At 44.1% G+C, this 16004-nt stretch overlaps 1 protein-coding gene across 1 annotated transcript; it reads left to right on the top strand.

The window, feature by feature from the left end:
* The first annotated feature begins 8664 nt into the window (after nt 1-8664).
* Nucleotides 8665-13753, top strand: LOC126253059 (cuticle protein 38-like). The gene is made up of 2 exons (XM_049954146.1): nt 8665-8701; nt 13380-13753. Exons 1-2 carry the CDS (start codon nt 8690-8692, stop codon nt 13683-13685), a joined length of 318 nt encoding a protein of 105 aa, XP_049810103.1. The 5' UTR covers nt 8665-8689; the 3' UTR covers nt 13686-13753.
* The last annotated feature ends 2251 nt before the right edge of the window (nt 13754-16004 follow it).

Raw genomic sequence — 16004 nt, 5'->3', positions numbered from 1 at the left:
ATGGTGTACTCAACGACGAACCAGGTTGCACGAATGGCAAAACGTCATTTTTTAGGATGAATCCAGGTTCTGTTTACAGCATCATAATGGTCGCATCCGTGTTTGGCGACATCGTGGTGAACGCACATTGGAAGCGTCTATTCGTCATCGCTATACTGGCGTATCACTCGACGTGATGGTTTGGGGTGCCATTGGTTACAGGTCTCGGTCATCTCTTGTTCGCATTGACGGCACTTTGAACAGTGGACGCCACATTTAAGATGTGTTACGACCCGTGGCTCTACGCTTCATTCGATCCCTGCGAAACCCTACATTTCAGCAGGGTAATGCACGACCGCATGTTGCAGGTCCTGTACGGGCATTTCTCGATACAGAAAATGTTCGACTGCTGCCCTGGCCAGCACATTCTCCAGATCTCTCACCAATTGAAAACGTCTGGTCAACGGTGGCCGAGCAACTGGCTCGTCACAATACGCCAGTCACTACTTTTGATGAACTGTGGTATCGTGTTGAAGCTGCATGGGCAGCTGTACCTGTACACGTCATCCAAGCTCTGTTTGACTCAGTGCGCAGGCGTATCAAGGCCGTTATTACGGCCAGAGTTGGTTGTTCTGGGTACTGATTTCTCAGGATCTATGCACCCAAATTGCGTGAAAATGTAATCACATGTCAGTTGTAGTGTAATATTTTTGTTCAATGAATAGCCGTTTATCATCTGTAGTTATTCTTGGTGTAGCAATTTTAATGGTGAGTAGTGTATTTGTGACAAAGAAGACTACAAATACGATTGCTGCATATTTGTTACAAACAAGACTACTAATATCATTGCTGTTCGTTTTGTTGTCAGTAATTCAAGCTGTGCTCTTACTGTTCCTTCTCATTTACGCTCACTGAAAACACAACGTATCCAGAAATAAACAGCAAAGTATTTGTGATATACAAGAATATAAATGTAATTGTTGCTCATTAGACTTGGAACAATTAGATTAGATTTCTACTTAACTACACCCTTTGAAATCGCGAAATACACTCCTGGAAATTGAAATAAGAACACCGTGAATTCATTGTCCCAGGAAGGGGAAACTTTATTGACACATTCCTGGGGTCAGATACATCACATGATCACACTGACAGAACCACAGGCACATGGACACAGGCAACAGAGCATGCACAATGTCGGCACTAGTACAGTGTATATCCACCTTTCGCAGCAATGCAGGCTGCTATTCTCCCATGGAGACGATCGTAGAGATGCTGGATGTAGTCCTGTGGAACGGCTTGCCATGCCATTTCCACCTGGCGCCTCAGTTGGACCAGCGTTCGTGCTGGACGTGCAGACCGCGTGAGACGACGCTTCATCCAGTCCCAAACATGCTCAATGGGGGACAGATCCGGAGATCTTGCTGGCCAGGGTAGTTGACTTACACCTTCTAGAGCACGTTGGGTGGCACAGGATACATGCGGACGTGCATTGTCCTGTTGGAACAGCAAGTTCCCTTGCCGGTCTAGGAATGGTAGAACGATGGGTTCGATGACGGTTTGGATGTACCGTGCACTATTCAGTGTCCCCTCGACGATCACCAGTGGTGTACGGCCAGTGTAGGAGATCGCTCCCCACACCATGATGCCGGGTGTTGGCCCTGTGTGCCTCGGTCGTATGCAGTCCTGATTGTGGCGCTCACCTGCACGGCGCCAAACACGCATACGACCATCATTGGCACCAAGGCAGAAGCGACTCTCATCGCTGAAGACGACACGTCTCCATTCGTCCCTCCATTCACGCCTGTCGCGACACCACTGGAGGCGGGCTGCACGATGTTGGGGCGTGAGTGGAAGACGGCCTAACGGTGTGCGGGACCGTAGCCCAGCTTCATGGAGACGGTTGCGAATGGTCCTCGCCGATACCCCAGGAGCAACAGTGTCCCTAATTTGCTGGGAAGTGGCGGTGCGGTCCCCTACGGCACTGCGTAGGATCCTACGGTCTTGGCGTGCATCCGTGCGTCGCTGCGGTCCGGTCCCAGGTCGATGGGCACGTGCACCTTCCGCCGACAACTGGCGACAACATCGATTTACTGTGGAGACCTCACGCCCCACGTGTTGAGCAATTCGGCGGTACGTCCACCCGGCCTCCCGCATGCCCACTATATGCCCTCGCTCAAAGTCCGTCAACTGCACATACGGTTCACGTCCACGCTGTCGCGGCATGCTACCAGTGTTAAAGACTGCGATGGAGCTCCGTATGCCACGGCAAACTGGCTGACACTGACGGCGGCGGTGCACAAATGCTGCGCAGCTAGCGCCATTCGACGGCCAACACCGCGGTTCCTGGTGTGTCCGCTGTGCCGTGCGTGTGATCATTGCTTGTACAGCCCTCTCGCAGTGTCCGGAGCAAGTATGGTGGGTCTGACACACCGGTGTCAATGTGTTCTTTTTTCCATTTCCAGGAGTGTAGAACTCACACTCATTCACCTAGACATACTACACACACACACACACACACACACACACACACACACATACACACATACACACACACACACACACACACACACACACACACACACACACAGACATACATACACATACACAATCTTCTACATAGAATTTTTTATGACGATAACGCAGTCTTAGAATTTCGATTAAATAACTGTTCTACATTAAATTCTATGTGGTTGCAGTAGACAAATAATGAAAGAAAACAGGCCGGCCGCGGTGGTCTAGCGGTTCTGGCGCTGCAGTCCGGAACCGCGGGACTGCTACGGTCGCAGGTTCGAATCCTGCCTCGGGCATGGGTGTGTGTGATGTCCTTAGGTTAGTTAGGTTTAAGTAGTTCTAAGTTCTAGGGGACTTATGACCTAAGATGTTGAGTCCCATAGTGCTCAGAGCCATTTGAACCATTTTTGAAAGAAAACAGCTGCAATAAAAAACATAAAAATCCAGGAAAACCACAACATATGGTATCAAGGTATGCACAGGGTGATGTAAATTCCCCTTACAAACTTCTAGAACTTGTAGAGGGGAATGATAATATTTTGAATGGATTCAAAATGGCTTTGAGCACTATGGGACTTAACATCGGAGGTCATCAGTCGCCTAGAACTTAGAACTACTTAAATCTGACTAACCTAAGGACATCACACACATCCATGCCCGAGGCAGGATTCGAACCTCCGACCGTAGCAGTGCGCAGTTCCGGACAAAAGCGCCTAGAGCAGCTCGGCCACCGCGGCCGGCCTTTTGAATGGGAATTCATATCCGAAAACATACTGTTTCCGTGCAACAGCAGTTAGAAAACATGTTTGCTAGGTAGCTATGGAACATGGGGTTAGTTACATCATATCGGCTGATGTCATTTGACGTCTATCCTACCTGTCTATGTTGGGGCCTCATTCTCGTATGTGTGGGTGTTAGAGCAACATGACTGAGTCACGTTTGCAGAATGCACCGACATTATCCTTCTGAATGGCGAAGCTCATGGTAATGGAGGAGCAGCTCGTCGTCTCTGTGAAGATCTTTATCCACACCGTATGACTCCATCGCATACCCTTACCGCCACATTTACGCAACGGCAACGAGAGAGGTACCTTCACCCTCAGCAGGTGTGACTTTGGTGCTCCAAGGAGACTTCACACACCCAAACTGAAAGAGGCCGTACTACATCACGTTGAAGAGAAGCTGTCTTCGTGTACACTAGCAATTTCTTTGGCTATTAATGAGTTGAGCTGTAAAACAAATGTGTACTCGGTCACGCCTAATCAATTACTTGTAAAGGTGGTCGCGTTACCAACATGTTTTCACGTTGTTGTAGCACGGAAACGGTACGTTTCCGAACATGGGTTCCAATTCAAAATATTGTCTACTTACTCCACTCTAGAAGTTTGTAAAGGGAATTCCCGAACACACTGTATGCAAAACTTTGTCGGATTTTCAAATTTAATAACATTGTCTTAAAAACTCGAATTTATATGTGTAAAAGTAGTAAAGAGTATTTCTCCTGTTTTATAGAAAGATAAAAACTCCACTGATTATACTGAAACTTCAGCGAAACATGACTATGAAATAAAAAGAAAAGATAAAAAAATGTGTTTTGCTCAAGATGGACCCTCTCCAAGAAAAATCTGTTTGTAAGCAAACGGACAGAAGAGCTTCGACCTCCAGATGATTAATAATATTTGTTTTCTACCTGTTTAGACTTTTAGTCAAAGAAGTCAATCATTGACCCTTTTTTGGTTTTTAATTTTTTAATTTTCATTTTAAATTAATTCCGTCATCCGTTTCTACATCTGCGTCTACATTTATACTCCGCAAGCCGAGCGAGGTATCGCACTGAACTTCCATTTGGAAGGATGCCCATTCAAATACCAGTCCGAACACACCGATTTAGGTTTCTCGTAGTTTCCCTAAATCACTTAAGGCGAATGCCGGGAAGGTTTCTTTGACAGGTCATTGCAGGTTTCCTTCCCCATCCTTTCTTAATCCTAGCTTGCAGTCAGTTTCTAACGACCGAACTCAAGACGGATCGTTAAACCCTTATACTCCCCCTTTTTTTTTTCTTTTTTTTTTTTTTTTTTTGTTCCCGTCGCGAATGGTGCGCGTGAACAGTGATTGTTGATAAACCTCCGTATGATGTCGTATCTCTCTGATTTTAAGTTCATAGTGTCTTTTAGAGTTATACTTAGGAAGAAATATAGTGGTTGACTCTTCAAAGAATGTACGCTCTCGTATATCTAACAGTAAAGCACACTGTGATGCAGAGAGCCTCTCTTGCAGCGTTTGCGACAACAGTTGCCTGAGCGTCGTCGTGAAGCTTTCGTGCGTACTAAATGAACCAGTGACTCAAGGCGCTGCTCTTCTTTGGATCTTATGTCCTCTATCAAACTTATCTGTCACGAATCCCAAACTCACGACGAATATTCCAAGTCTCAATAGGACGAAGGGTTGGTCAGCTACCTAGTTTGTAGGTGAACTACATTTCCCAAAGATTCTCCCAATGAATTTCATACTGGCATCTGTCTTACTCACGATTAATTTTATGTGACCGTTGCACTACAGATCACTACGTACATATACTCCTCGATATTTTATGAACTGACAGCTTCCAGTGATTCTTCCACAATTGTGTAATCGTATAATAGTGAGTATTCCTGTCTATTTACGCGCAATACATTTATGTTGAGAGTCAACGGATAGCCACTGCAGTAAGCGTAGATCCTCTATAGATCTTCCTGCATCTCAGTACATTTTCTAACGTTGAATTCAATACCACTATCTCCGAAAAGGCTCTAGGAGCGTCTGACGTTATCCACTAGATTATTTATACAGGGTGAACATCAGTAAACCTGACAAACTGCAGGGACGAATTGCTGACTGAAAAAGGAGGAAAAAAAGTTCTATGAATATGTGTCCAGAAAAGCATCGTTGCCACGATAGATGGCTCTGACGAATGAAAACTTCTCTGACCACGAGCCGTGTGTTCCTTGTCTGTTGAAGGTTTTCTGATGGGCGCAGCGTACTGTAAGCAGCAGAAAACTTAAGTATTCCTGTCGGGAACAAGCCGAGATGGTATTTGTGTATGCCAAACAGATGGAAACGACCGAGATTCAACACCGCTGTACCAAAACAAGTACCCTCGCAGACACCAACCACATCACACAACTTTTTAAGACCTTTTTGGGGCCCTTTCAGACAAACTGACGTGCAGAAAGTCGGCGGACTGTCCGTACACTAGTTTTGGAGGACCGGGTTCTACAGGATAACGACGTGATCCCCTGTACAAGCTCCAGGCAAGTCGCCTGCCAACGTGGTGTAAGCCAAAGTACGGTTATGCGTATCCTGCATGACAACGCTACTGCCCCGATCACCTGCAACAAGTCCAAGGATTATCAACAGCGGATTCCCCTCTACGTAAAGGATTTTGTCGATGGTTTTTGCACCAGAGCATCACAATTATGGTATTTCTGTCATCAGTCCTCTTTACCGACGAAGCACTCTTTACCAGAACTGGCATCTTCAATCTGTATGGGCTACAGAGAATCCTCAGGGAATAGTTAAGGCGTCTCAGCATCGATTGAGCACCAGTGTGTGGGCAGGAATTCTCGGCAAGCAAAGGCTTGGACGGGTTATTATTCCACAACGCCTGGACGGAGGAAGATACCTGGACTTCCTGCGGAATCCTCTGCCTGGGGTGCTTGAGGGTATGCATAAAATGCGACTTGTTATGTGGTTTGTGCATGACACAGCACCTCACCGCTTCCACACTGGAGTTCGTCGACACCTCAAGTGTTCCATGGACGATGGATACGGCGCGGATGCCCTGTAGAATGGTCTGTTACACCACCGGACTAAAACCCTCTGGATATTTACCTCTGGATATTTACCTCTGGGGCATCTGAAAAGCATTTTCTGTCTGAATCTGTTCCTGAGGTGCAGACCCCACAACAGCGTGATCACGATTCCTGTGACCGATGTTGTCGTTGCACGCTCACCGTCCGTTTCCAGACACATGTCCAAAGGACCTCTATTCGACTCACTAGGTACGCTTCGCACCTATGGCCAACTACGGTACACTGCTGCTACGAGAGGGGAAAGTTCTTTCGCATGCTCTGTGCAGAATAGTAATGCTGCCTCGTTAGATTCACTGAGCTGTGCTTTGTTTAATGATTTCAGTTGCTTTTCTGCCTTGTGGTCACTTATTTCGAAATCTATCATTGTGATGCACGTGCGGTGATTTAAGGGAAGAAACCCAGTACGATCACCCTCACTGAAACTGTTTTGGGAAAAGGAGTTTAGTATTTCGTCCTTGATTCTGTCGTCCTCCAATTTGATGCCATCATGGTAACGGAGTGTCCAGACAGATCGCTTCCATCCTTTCACTATTTTAAAATAATGAGGAAACTTCTCAGGATTTTCTGCAGAGTTGGTAGATAGAATTTTACTTTCTTATTCGTTGAATGCTCCATACATGGCTCTCTTTACACTTACTGTGATTTGATTCGGATCATAAGGCTGATAGCGGCTCGTAAAGAGCCGAATAAAGAATTTTTTCTAACTATGTCTTTGAATGGAACGGCAAGAAAAAAACTGTTCCCGGTCTCACTCTCCGCAGTGATATGATGATATAAACGTGGAATAAGTGTCATAATTAATTTACATAGAGAAAAAGCAACAGATAAATTTGTTAATGGTGTTTCTCGAAGTATTATTCAGCAGTTCTGAACAATAGACTTGTCTCTGATTTCACGAAAAAGGAAAGTATGTTCAGTTATGTGCAATGAATAGCATAATACCAAAAATATCTGCAGTAAATAAACAGGAGTCAGCATTGTACAATGTTGCAGGGTTTCGGTGATACATTGCGAAGAAAATTTTATTTGGGAGTAACGTACTACTGAGCTAATGTAGCAGCTGATATCAGCGACATACTACAATCAAACAAATCAACTGCTTGTTACACTTTACATATTACCACAAAATAATAACTCATGACTTAATTATTTCAGGGCAATTCATCGCTTGGTAAAAAAAAATATTTATTGCAGAAAAGAGGGCAATGAGAGTAATATATTGTGTAGACTCTGTGGAACCAAGCATTCTAAACGCAGCTTCACGAAGAATATAATACCACTAATGAAATTTTGACAAGAAAATCAATGCTTTCAGATACAGTACAGAATGAGAAGATTATTTTTCTTTACTTAATAATAACATTTTCCCTAACCCGGGAAATTGCTCAGTATGCAGGCACAATAAACTTTCCCCAGTTACATGAAATGTTTCACTCGTAACAAAGTAAACTTTAAATCTATGTTAATACAGCTCCTTCTTATCAATTATTACTCCGCAGCTCGTGGTCTTTTGGTAGCGTTCTTGATTCCCACGCACGGGGTACCGGGTTCGATTTCCGGTAGGGTCAGTGATTTTTCCTGCCTCGAGATGACAGGGTGTTTTTGTGTCGTTTTCATCATCATCATTCATCCCCATCACGGTCGGAGGAAGGCACTGGCAAACCACCTCCACTATGACCTTGCCTAGTACGGCGGTGCGGGTCTCCCCCATCGTCCCCTACGCTCCTCTGAGTATGGGACATCCCATCATCTATCAATTATTTGTGTTATTTCTTCGCCAAAGATGTACTTTTAACAGAAAGTAATGGAATATGGGGTACAGAATAAAAAAGTTCAGTTTTTTTTTAAAACTTAATGTTTTTATGTGTCACATGAGCAATGTCAATTGCTAATACGTTCGTTTTCATTAACTTTAGTCTACTGAGCCGCTTAGTAGTATATAAGCTGACAGGATGAGGCGATAAAAATAAAGAAATTACGTAGTTTGTGAATCGACTATCTCCACATTTTACCGATATAAATCGTGCAAATGACATACGTAACATGATATTAATGTAAGAACTGCAGTAAGAAGCAATAACTCTCTTGCGGCGGAAGTCTACGGTCAGAATATCGACGACTTAACGGCAACCAAGAGTTCTGCAGTCAGACTAATGATCCTAACGAGAGCGAGTATATCGCGAATGGGTCAAGATCACAATGGCGCGAGGTGGGGCCGCCACCGGTCTCTAACTGGACCGTCGGCACGGAAATATGACCCAGAGCCAGCGACCAGTATATAAGGCGCGCCGTGCCAGGGGGAGGCATCAGTTGCCCGCAGCCGACAACACACACACATCCTCATCATGTACAAGCTGGTGAGTACGCGGTCCGAAGAATTACACTGAGGAAAACAGCTCACGCAGGCTGCATGTTGACGTTTCGTAGGCAGAGAAAAATTCCTGGAGGGAGGGGACAAAGTGGTTTTCACGAACAGAAGGGAGCCTCGTTCACGAGACCCAGAAAACAGTAGACACCGGCGCCTATGTTGATGTCATATTCTCTTTCCATAAGGTGTTCGATGCAGTTCCGCACTGTCGTCTGTGCCAGTGTACGGAACATCAGACCAGCTTTGTTATTGCGTTGTAGAATTCCTAGAAAACAGAGTGCAGCATAACCACCTTACTGGAGAAAAATGTTCAGACGTAAAAGTAGTTTCGGGAGTAGTCTCCCCTAGGGGGAAGTAGTGACTTAAAAAAAAACCGATATTACAGCAAATATGCTGTTTATTTACTAGTTTTGCCCATCTTCACAAGACATGTATCTGTATTTACCATATGGCTGGTGTGGACAGTTCTACCTATGTCACCACACTTGAATGTATCTCATATCCTCTTTACCCTGCTTCATATGGTAGACATGACAACGATACTGTATACACAATGGATAATTTGTTCAAATGGCTCTGAGCACTATGTGACTTAACTTCTGAGGTCATCAGTCCCCTAGAACTTAGAACTACTTAAACCTAACTAACCGAAGGACACCACACACATCCATGCCCGCGGCAGGATTCGAACCTGCGATCGTAGCGATCGCGTGGTTCCAGTCTGAAGCGCCTAGAACCGCTCGGACAATCCGGCCGGCGACAATTTGTTGTTATTGGATTACACAATGTGTCGCGCTGGCTTATTTGGCGTAGGTGCTATAATGTCTTTTTTTTCTAAATTCCTGGGAGCTACAGGACGCATCGTACTGGTAACGTTTAAAAAAGTCGAAACTCGAGGAAGGTGTATCGGAATGCAGGAATTGACAGCAGAGAGTCGACACTTGCAGTTATTGGCAGTTGACACACAGCTTAAGAAATGTAGCGTAATGCACATCGATAACCGGAAAGATCCATTGCTGCGTGATTGCACTATTGTCTAAAGCAGTCACATGCATTAAGTATCTGGAAATATGGAGAGTATGTACACGGAGCAGTTTAAAGTGGAATCATCAACTAAAACTAATACTAGGAAAATAGATTTCAGACTGAGATTCATTGGAAGAATGTCCTAGAAGTGTGTGCAGTCCATCGACGAAGGAAGTAGCTTACGAAATCCTCTTAAGAATGATAATTCGGTATTCCTCGTCAGTCTGGAGCGCTTACGGGATAGAACTGATCGACTAAATAGGTCCAAAGAGGAACGGCGAGTTTCATTGAACGTTCGTTTATTGAAGACAAAAGCATCAAGGATATAAATATCATATCCGGTGGTTGACCTACGACAGTTGCGTTCTTTCTCACGGTGCAGTTTACTGTTAAAATTCTGACAGGGTACATACCTAGAGGAGTCAACCAACATACTGCTTTGTCCGGTCTCTTGAAAAGATCATAAATGAAAAATGACAAAGATTTTAGCTCAGACGGAGGCTTGTCAACAATCAATCATCTCGTGTACTATGATCAACTGCAATAAGGATTGCGGCGAAAAATGAGAATGGTACGTTAAATACCTCTCGCCACACACTATAAGGCAGCTTATAAGATATGCCTGAAGATGTGGAAATGGAACTGCAAGAGTTGTGACCGAAATCAGGCGTCGGCGAATAGCTTTGCCTCTCAGGTGGCACACAGTAATAGCCGAAATTAACGCCACTATCCAACGGTCAAATCATCATCTACAATGTTACACATCTCACTCCGTGAAATACTGCGAGACGGTTTCTGATGTGTGATCTAGGACATTGACTTAAGTTTAGTGATATTCAGGGTGAGTCAAAAAGTACTTCACAAGTTTGGAATGATACAGAAATGTACTGAGATAATTTACACAATCGGTAGGTCTTTCATTTTTTAGCAAACAATCTCAAGTTTCATTCACGTAGTGCACCAGTACCCTACTGGGCCACCACGAATGCCAGCGTAGCGCAGAGCTAAACTGGCTACTTTCACTGATGCGGAGCGTGCTCGATGTGTGCTTTGGTTTCATGAAACGAACTCTGCAATAACTGTTCGGCGTAAATTTCGTGTGTATGTTATTCTCCTACAAATAATTTAGCCGTTCTGAAAAATCGGATCTACCCTGCCGTTGCGCAAGTTACGCCCGATTTGCTGCAACAAGTTTGGGAAGAAATTGATTACCGGTGGGATGTCTGCCGCATCGCAATTGGTAGTCACATGGAACCAAAATGGCACTTGACACTTTTATGCGTAACTTGAGATTGTTTGCTACAAAATGACAAACCTACCGAATTCGTAAGTTATCTCAATAAATTTGCATATAATTACAAAGTTGTAAAGTCCTTTTTAACCTACTTGTATAATTTAATGTTATTACTTTCCCTTTACCTAGCCAGTGAAATGCTAGCCCTTAAATTTCCTTCTACCAGCACAATAGTAGCACGCTACTCCTCAGTGGAACACCTGTGCACGACCATGCGTTAGTGACCTCGGCAATGCAGCTTGGTTAATGGAAGGTTTGCTACTACAAAGAGATTTTACAACCTATCCGAGGAGATATATGAATCGGAACACTCTTACGTGACTGAATTAGGTACAAAACAGTCATTTTATTGAGAATGAATCCCTCTTGCTTCACGTTATGAATTCACTATTTAATTAGAACTCCTGAAGATACGAGTGCCTAGAACTGTTACTGGAGTCAAGACGAAATAATGTTTTGTTCAGCACTGAGCCTACAAAAAGTTATACATAAATTTTGCAAATCATTCTCGATAGTCTTGAAATTTCCAATAACCAAAGGTACTCGTCTTTAGATCGTAACTCTCTTGTTTCATTCCTTAACAACAGCATCACACTGTTTTAGTACAAAGTGATTTGTGTGAGTTTAGTCCAAGTTTCACGCATGCTGTAATTAATTTCAATGAATACAATACTTTTGATTTTATCATTCTTGCTGAGAAACCTAGAAAATAAAATTACACAGTTGAACAGAGACGTTTCAGTTCTGTGATGTTTCTTTGTTACTGTCTTGTGGAGTTCAATAAACGTTTGAAATGTGTTCTGCCTGCTATATCATTACAAATAATAATGAATCCCAAATTTAAAAAAAAATGCTTTTAGGTTTTCCATTACTGCGGTCAGGAATACATACCGAAGTATATACGTTTCGGGTGCTGGAGTGTTCTAGATTCTTGGTTCCGTAATCTTATTGAAAATTTAGAAAGCCATTGCGTAAAAGTGAAGAAAGGTACAGTTTACAATTTATAAGGGCTTCTCGCTATCTGTAACTACATGCGGGCTAACTGCTAAGTACCTAGCGATAACGAAACTATATAAGTCATTCAATTATACGTAAAGAATGTGAATACGACGAGAAAGTTAGATTAATGTTTCGTATGTTTTACAACATAATGCAGTATCAAATGTGGTACTTTAATTAAATGTGTACCACAGCAAAAACACTGTAATTACGTTAGTATTGCGCTACATTATTATGGACATATTCTTTAATTTTTGAAAAAAGTATCTTTACTACTTCGACTCTCACGTCCATTGCGTCCATATCTTTAGCAGCACATCCGTGAAAGAATATCGACATTGACGGTGCAAGACCTTCATTTTTTGGTTGGCAGTCTCAGTAAAGATTCAAGAAAGTCAAAATCGAAATTCTTTTGGAATAGCACAACGCTTCATGTTGCTATTACTTCTCGGGATAATCATTATTTTATTGCTGCTGCGGTGAACACTACCCGGCCGCTGTGCCCGAGCGATTCTAGACGCTTCAGTACGGAACCGCGCGACTGCTACGGTCGCAGGTTCGAGTCCTGCAGCGGTCATGGATGTATGTGATGTCCTTAGGTTGGTTAAGTTTAAGTAGTTCTAAGTTCTAGGGGACTGATGACCTCAGATGGTTGAGTCCCATAGTGCTTGGAGTTATTTGAACCAATTGGTGAACACTACAGCCGCTAACGAAACTATAGAAACCATACTTTAATCTACCGCATATAGTGGCTAATTTACAGTTTTAGTCAAAAAATTGTGAAAATGCCAAATAGGTTATAAGCCACATCACAACTACTTTGCTTTTCTCTGAGAAGTCCATTCAGTCGCCAAGTGTCGGGATGATCGAAGGAAAATCGATCATAACTCAGAGAGGCAAGGTTCTCTTTTCACATATTCTCTTGAAACATGTGGGATCCTCGTCAGAAATGTATTCGTACTCTTCAGATAACTGGAGTTTGGCATTTAGGGACACGGTAACATAAAATTTAAATGCACCGGATGAAGTACTTAAAAAAGTGAAGGAACTAACTTACATTGGATGGAAAGAAAATTTAACGTTTAACATTCAGTCAATGATGAGTTCATAAGAGACAGAGGATAAGTTCGAATTGGAAGAGATTGTAGCATGAAATGTATCAGTACCTTTCCAAAGGAATCATCCTGTTACCCACATTGGGATTTAGGAATTCCGTAGCAAATTATTATTTGTTTGACCAGGAGGAGATTTCAGATCATATCCAGAACGTGTTAACTGCCGTGTCAGGTTGCTTGTATCATAGATAAGTGTTATTCTTTATCATAGATTAAAACTGGGTCTTTTGCAGGTGATCCTTCTGTGCGCCGTGGCCGCCGCCCACGCCGGCTACCTGGGAGGCTACGCCGCCCCCGCCGTCGCCGTGGCCCACGCCCCCGTGGCCGTGGCGCCCGCCGCCTCCTCCATCGCCAACACGTACAGGATCTCGCAGACGGCCCGCGTCCTGGCCGCCCCCGCCGTCGCCGCCGCCCCCGTGGCCTACGCCGCTCCCGCCGTAGCCGCCGCCCCCGTGGCCTACGCCGCTCCCGCCATCGCTGCTGCACCCGTCGCCTACGCTGCCCCAGCATACGCTGCTCCCTTTCTCAAGGTGCACTAAGCAGAGCACCTCTGAGCATCGAACAAAATATATTTATTCAATAAAGAAAACATAACTACACAAGAAAATGTGTCTCTTTCTCTTGATAATCCATATCCACTACTTAATTAACCTGTTAATGTAGTAAAACGTCGGGAAAAATTATTAAGAACATAGATCGATGGCTCTGATCTGGGTTAACAAAAAAATGGTTCAAATGGCTCTGAGCACTATGGGACTCAACTGCTGAGGTCATTAGTCCCCTAGAACTTAGAACTAGTTAAACCTAACTAACCTAAGGACATCACAAACATCCATGCCCGAGGCAGGATTCGAACCTGCGACCGTAGCGGTCTTGCGGTTCCAGACTGCAGCGCCTTTAACCGCACGGCCACTTCGGCCGGCTGATCTGGGTTAACATTCATCTATAAACAACGAGTGAGGTGATGCAGTGGTTTCAAAAGAGCTAGTATCCAGCTGAGTATGCTGTTATTAACTTTAGGAAGTATCCCAAAGATCGAGGAAGAGCAGTGGTGTGACACTGGTCCCTTATTCGGAAGGAAGGCGTTTCAGTTCCCCGTCTACACTACAGGCCATTAAAAATTGCTACACCACGAAGATGACGTGCTACAGACGAGAAATTTAACCGACAGGAAGAAGATGCTGTCATATGCAAATGATTAGCTTTCCAGAGCATTCAAACAAGGCTGGCGCCGGTGGTGACACCTACAACGTGCTGACATGAAGAAAGTTTCCAACCGATTACTCATACACAAACAGCAGTTTACCGGCGTTGCCTGGTGAAACGTTGTTGTGATGCCTCGTGTAAGGAGGAGAAATGAGTACCATCACGTTTCCGACTTTCATAAAAGTCGAATTGTAGCCTATCGTGATTGCGGTTTATCGTATCGCGCCATTGCTGCTCGCGTTTGATCGAAATCCTATGACTGTTAGCCGTATATGGAATCGGTGGGTTAAGGAGGGTAATACGGAACGCCGTGCTGGATCCCAACGGCCTCGTATCACTAGCAGTCGAGATGACAGCATGGACTATCAGCTCGGAGACTATGGTTGCGGTTACCCTTGACGCTGCATCACAGACAGGAGCGCCTGCGATGGTGTACTCAACGACGAACCAGGGTGCACGAATGGCAAAACGTCATTTTTTCGGATGAATCCAGGTTCTGTTTACAGCATCATGATGGTCGCATCCGTGTTTGGCGACATCGCGGTGAACGCACATTGGAAGCGTGTATTCGTCATCGACATACTGGAGTATCACCATTGGCGTGATGGTATGGGGTGCCACTGGCTACGCGTCTCGGTCACCTCTTGTTCGCATTGACGGCATTTTGAACAGTGGACGTTACATTTCAGATGTGTTACGACCCGTGGCTCTACCCTTCATTTGATCCCTGCGAAACCCTACATTTCAGCAGGATAATGCACGACTGCATGTTGCAGGTCCTGTACGGCCTTTCTGGATACAGAAAATGTTCGACTGCTGCCCTGGCCAACACATTCTCCAGATCTCTCCCAAATTGAAAACGTCTGGTCAATGGTGGCCGAGCAACTGGCTCGTCACAATACGCCAGTCACTACTCTTGATGAACTGTGGTATCGTGTTGAAGCTGCATGGGCAGCTGTACCTGTACACGCCATCCAATCTCTGTTTGACTCAATGCCCAGGCGTATTAAGGCCGTTATTACGGCCAGAGGTGGTTGTTTTGGGTACTGATTTCTCAGGATCTATGCACCCAAATTGCGTAAAAATGTAATTATATGTCAGTTCTGGTATATTTGTCCAATGAATACCCGTTTATCATCTGCATTTCTTCTTGGTGTAGCAATTTTAATGGCCAGTAGTGTATTATCACATTAAATTGGTTTCCATTATCGCATTAAATTGCTTGAAGTGAATGCCAGGAAAACTCCTTTGGGAAGGTATTGCTAATTTCCTTCCCCAAGTTTCCCTAACTTGGGGTTGGGATCCGTCTCTAATAATCTTATTGTTCTTCCTAGCCCATTAACGTATCTGATAGGAGACAGGTACGTTATTGTTAGTTTGTTTCTTTTGCCCATATTGGGTTAAGATATTCAAACCTGACATTAATTATAAAGGTGAAACATTTACTTTTTTAATGTTGAGAAAAATATTTAAAAAGTAAAATGTAGTTCTTTTTGGGTTTTGTGAGGAGCAGTGAAATAAAAATCGAACACGCACCACTACGGGACCAGGGAATGATTTCCTTCAAAAGTAGTCACCGCACCCGTTACGACATTTATCCCAGTGGGAGACAAGATGGTCAATTTATGTTTTGCTGACATATCCAGAACCGC

The sequence above is a fragment of the Schistocerca nitens genome, chromosome 4, assembly GCF_023898315.1.
Source record: "Schistocerca nitens isolate TAMUIC-IGC-003100 chromosome 4, iqSchNite1.1, whole genome shotgun sequence".
In the NCBI taxonomy this organism is placed as follows: domain Eukaryota; kingdom Metazoa; phylum Arthropoda; class Insecta; order Orthoptera; family Acrididae; genus Schistocerca; species Schistocerca nitens.
Note: the sequence above shows the minus strand (reverse complement) of the source record. Positions and strands in the feature narration are given on the sequence as shown.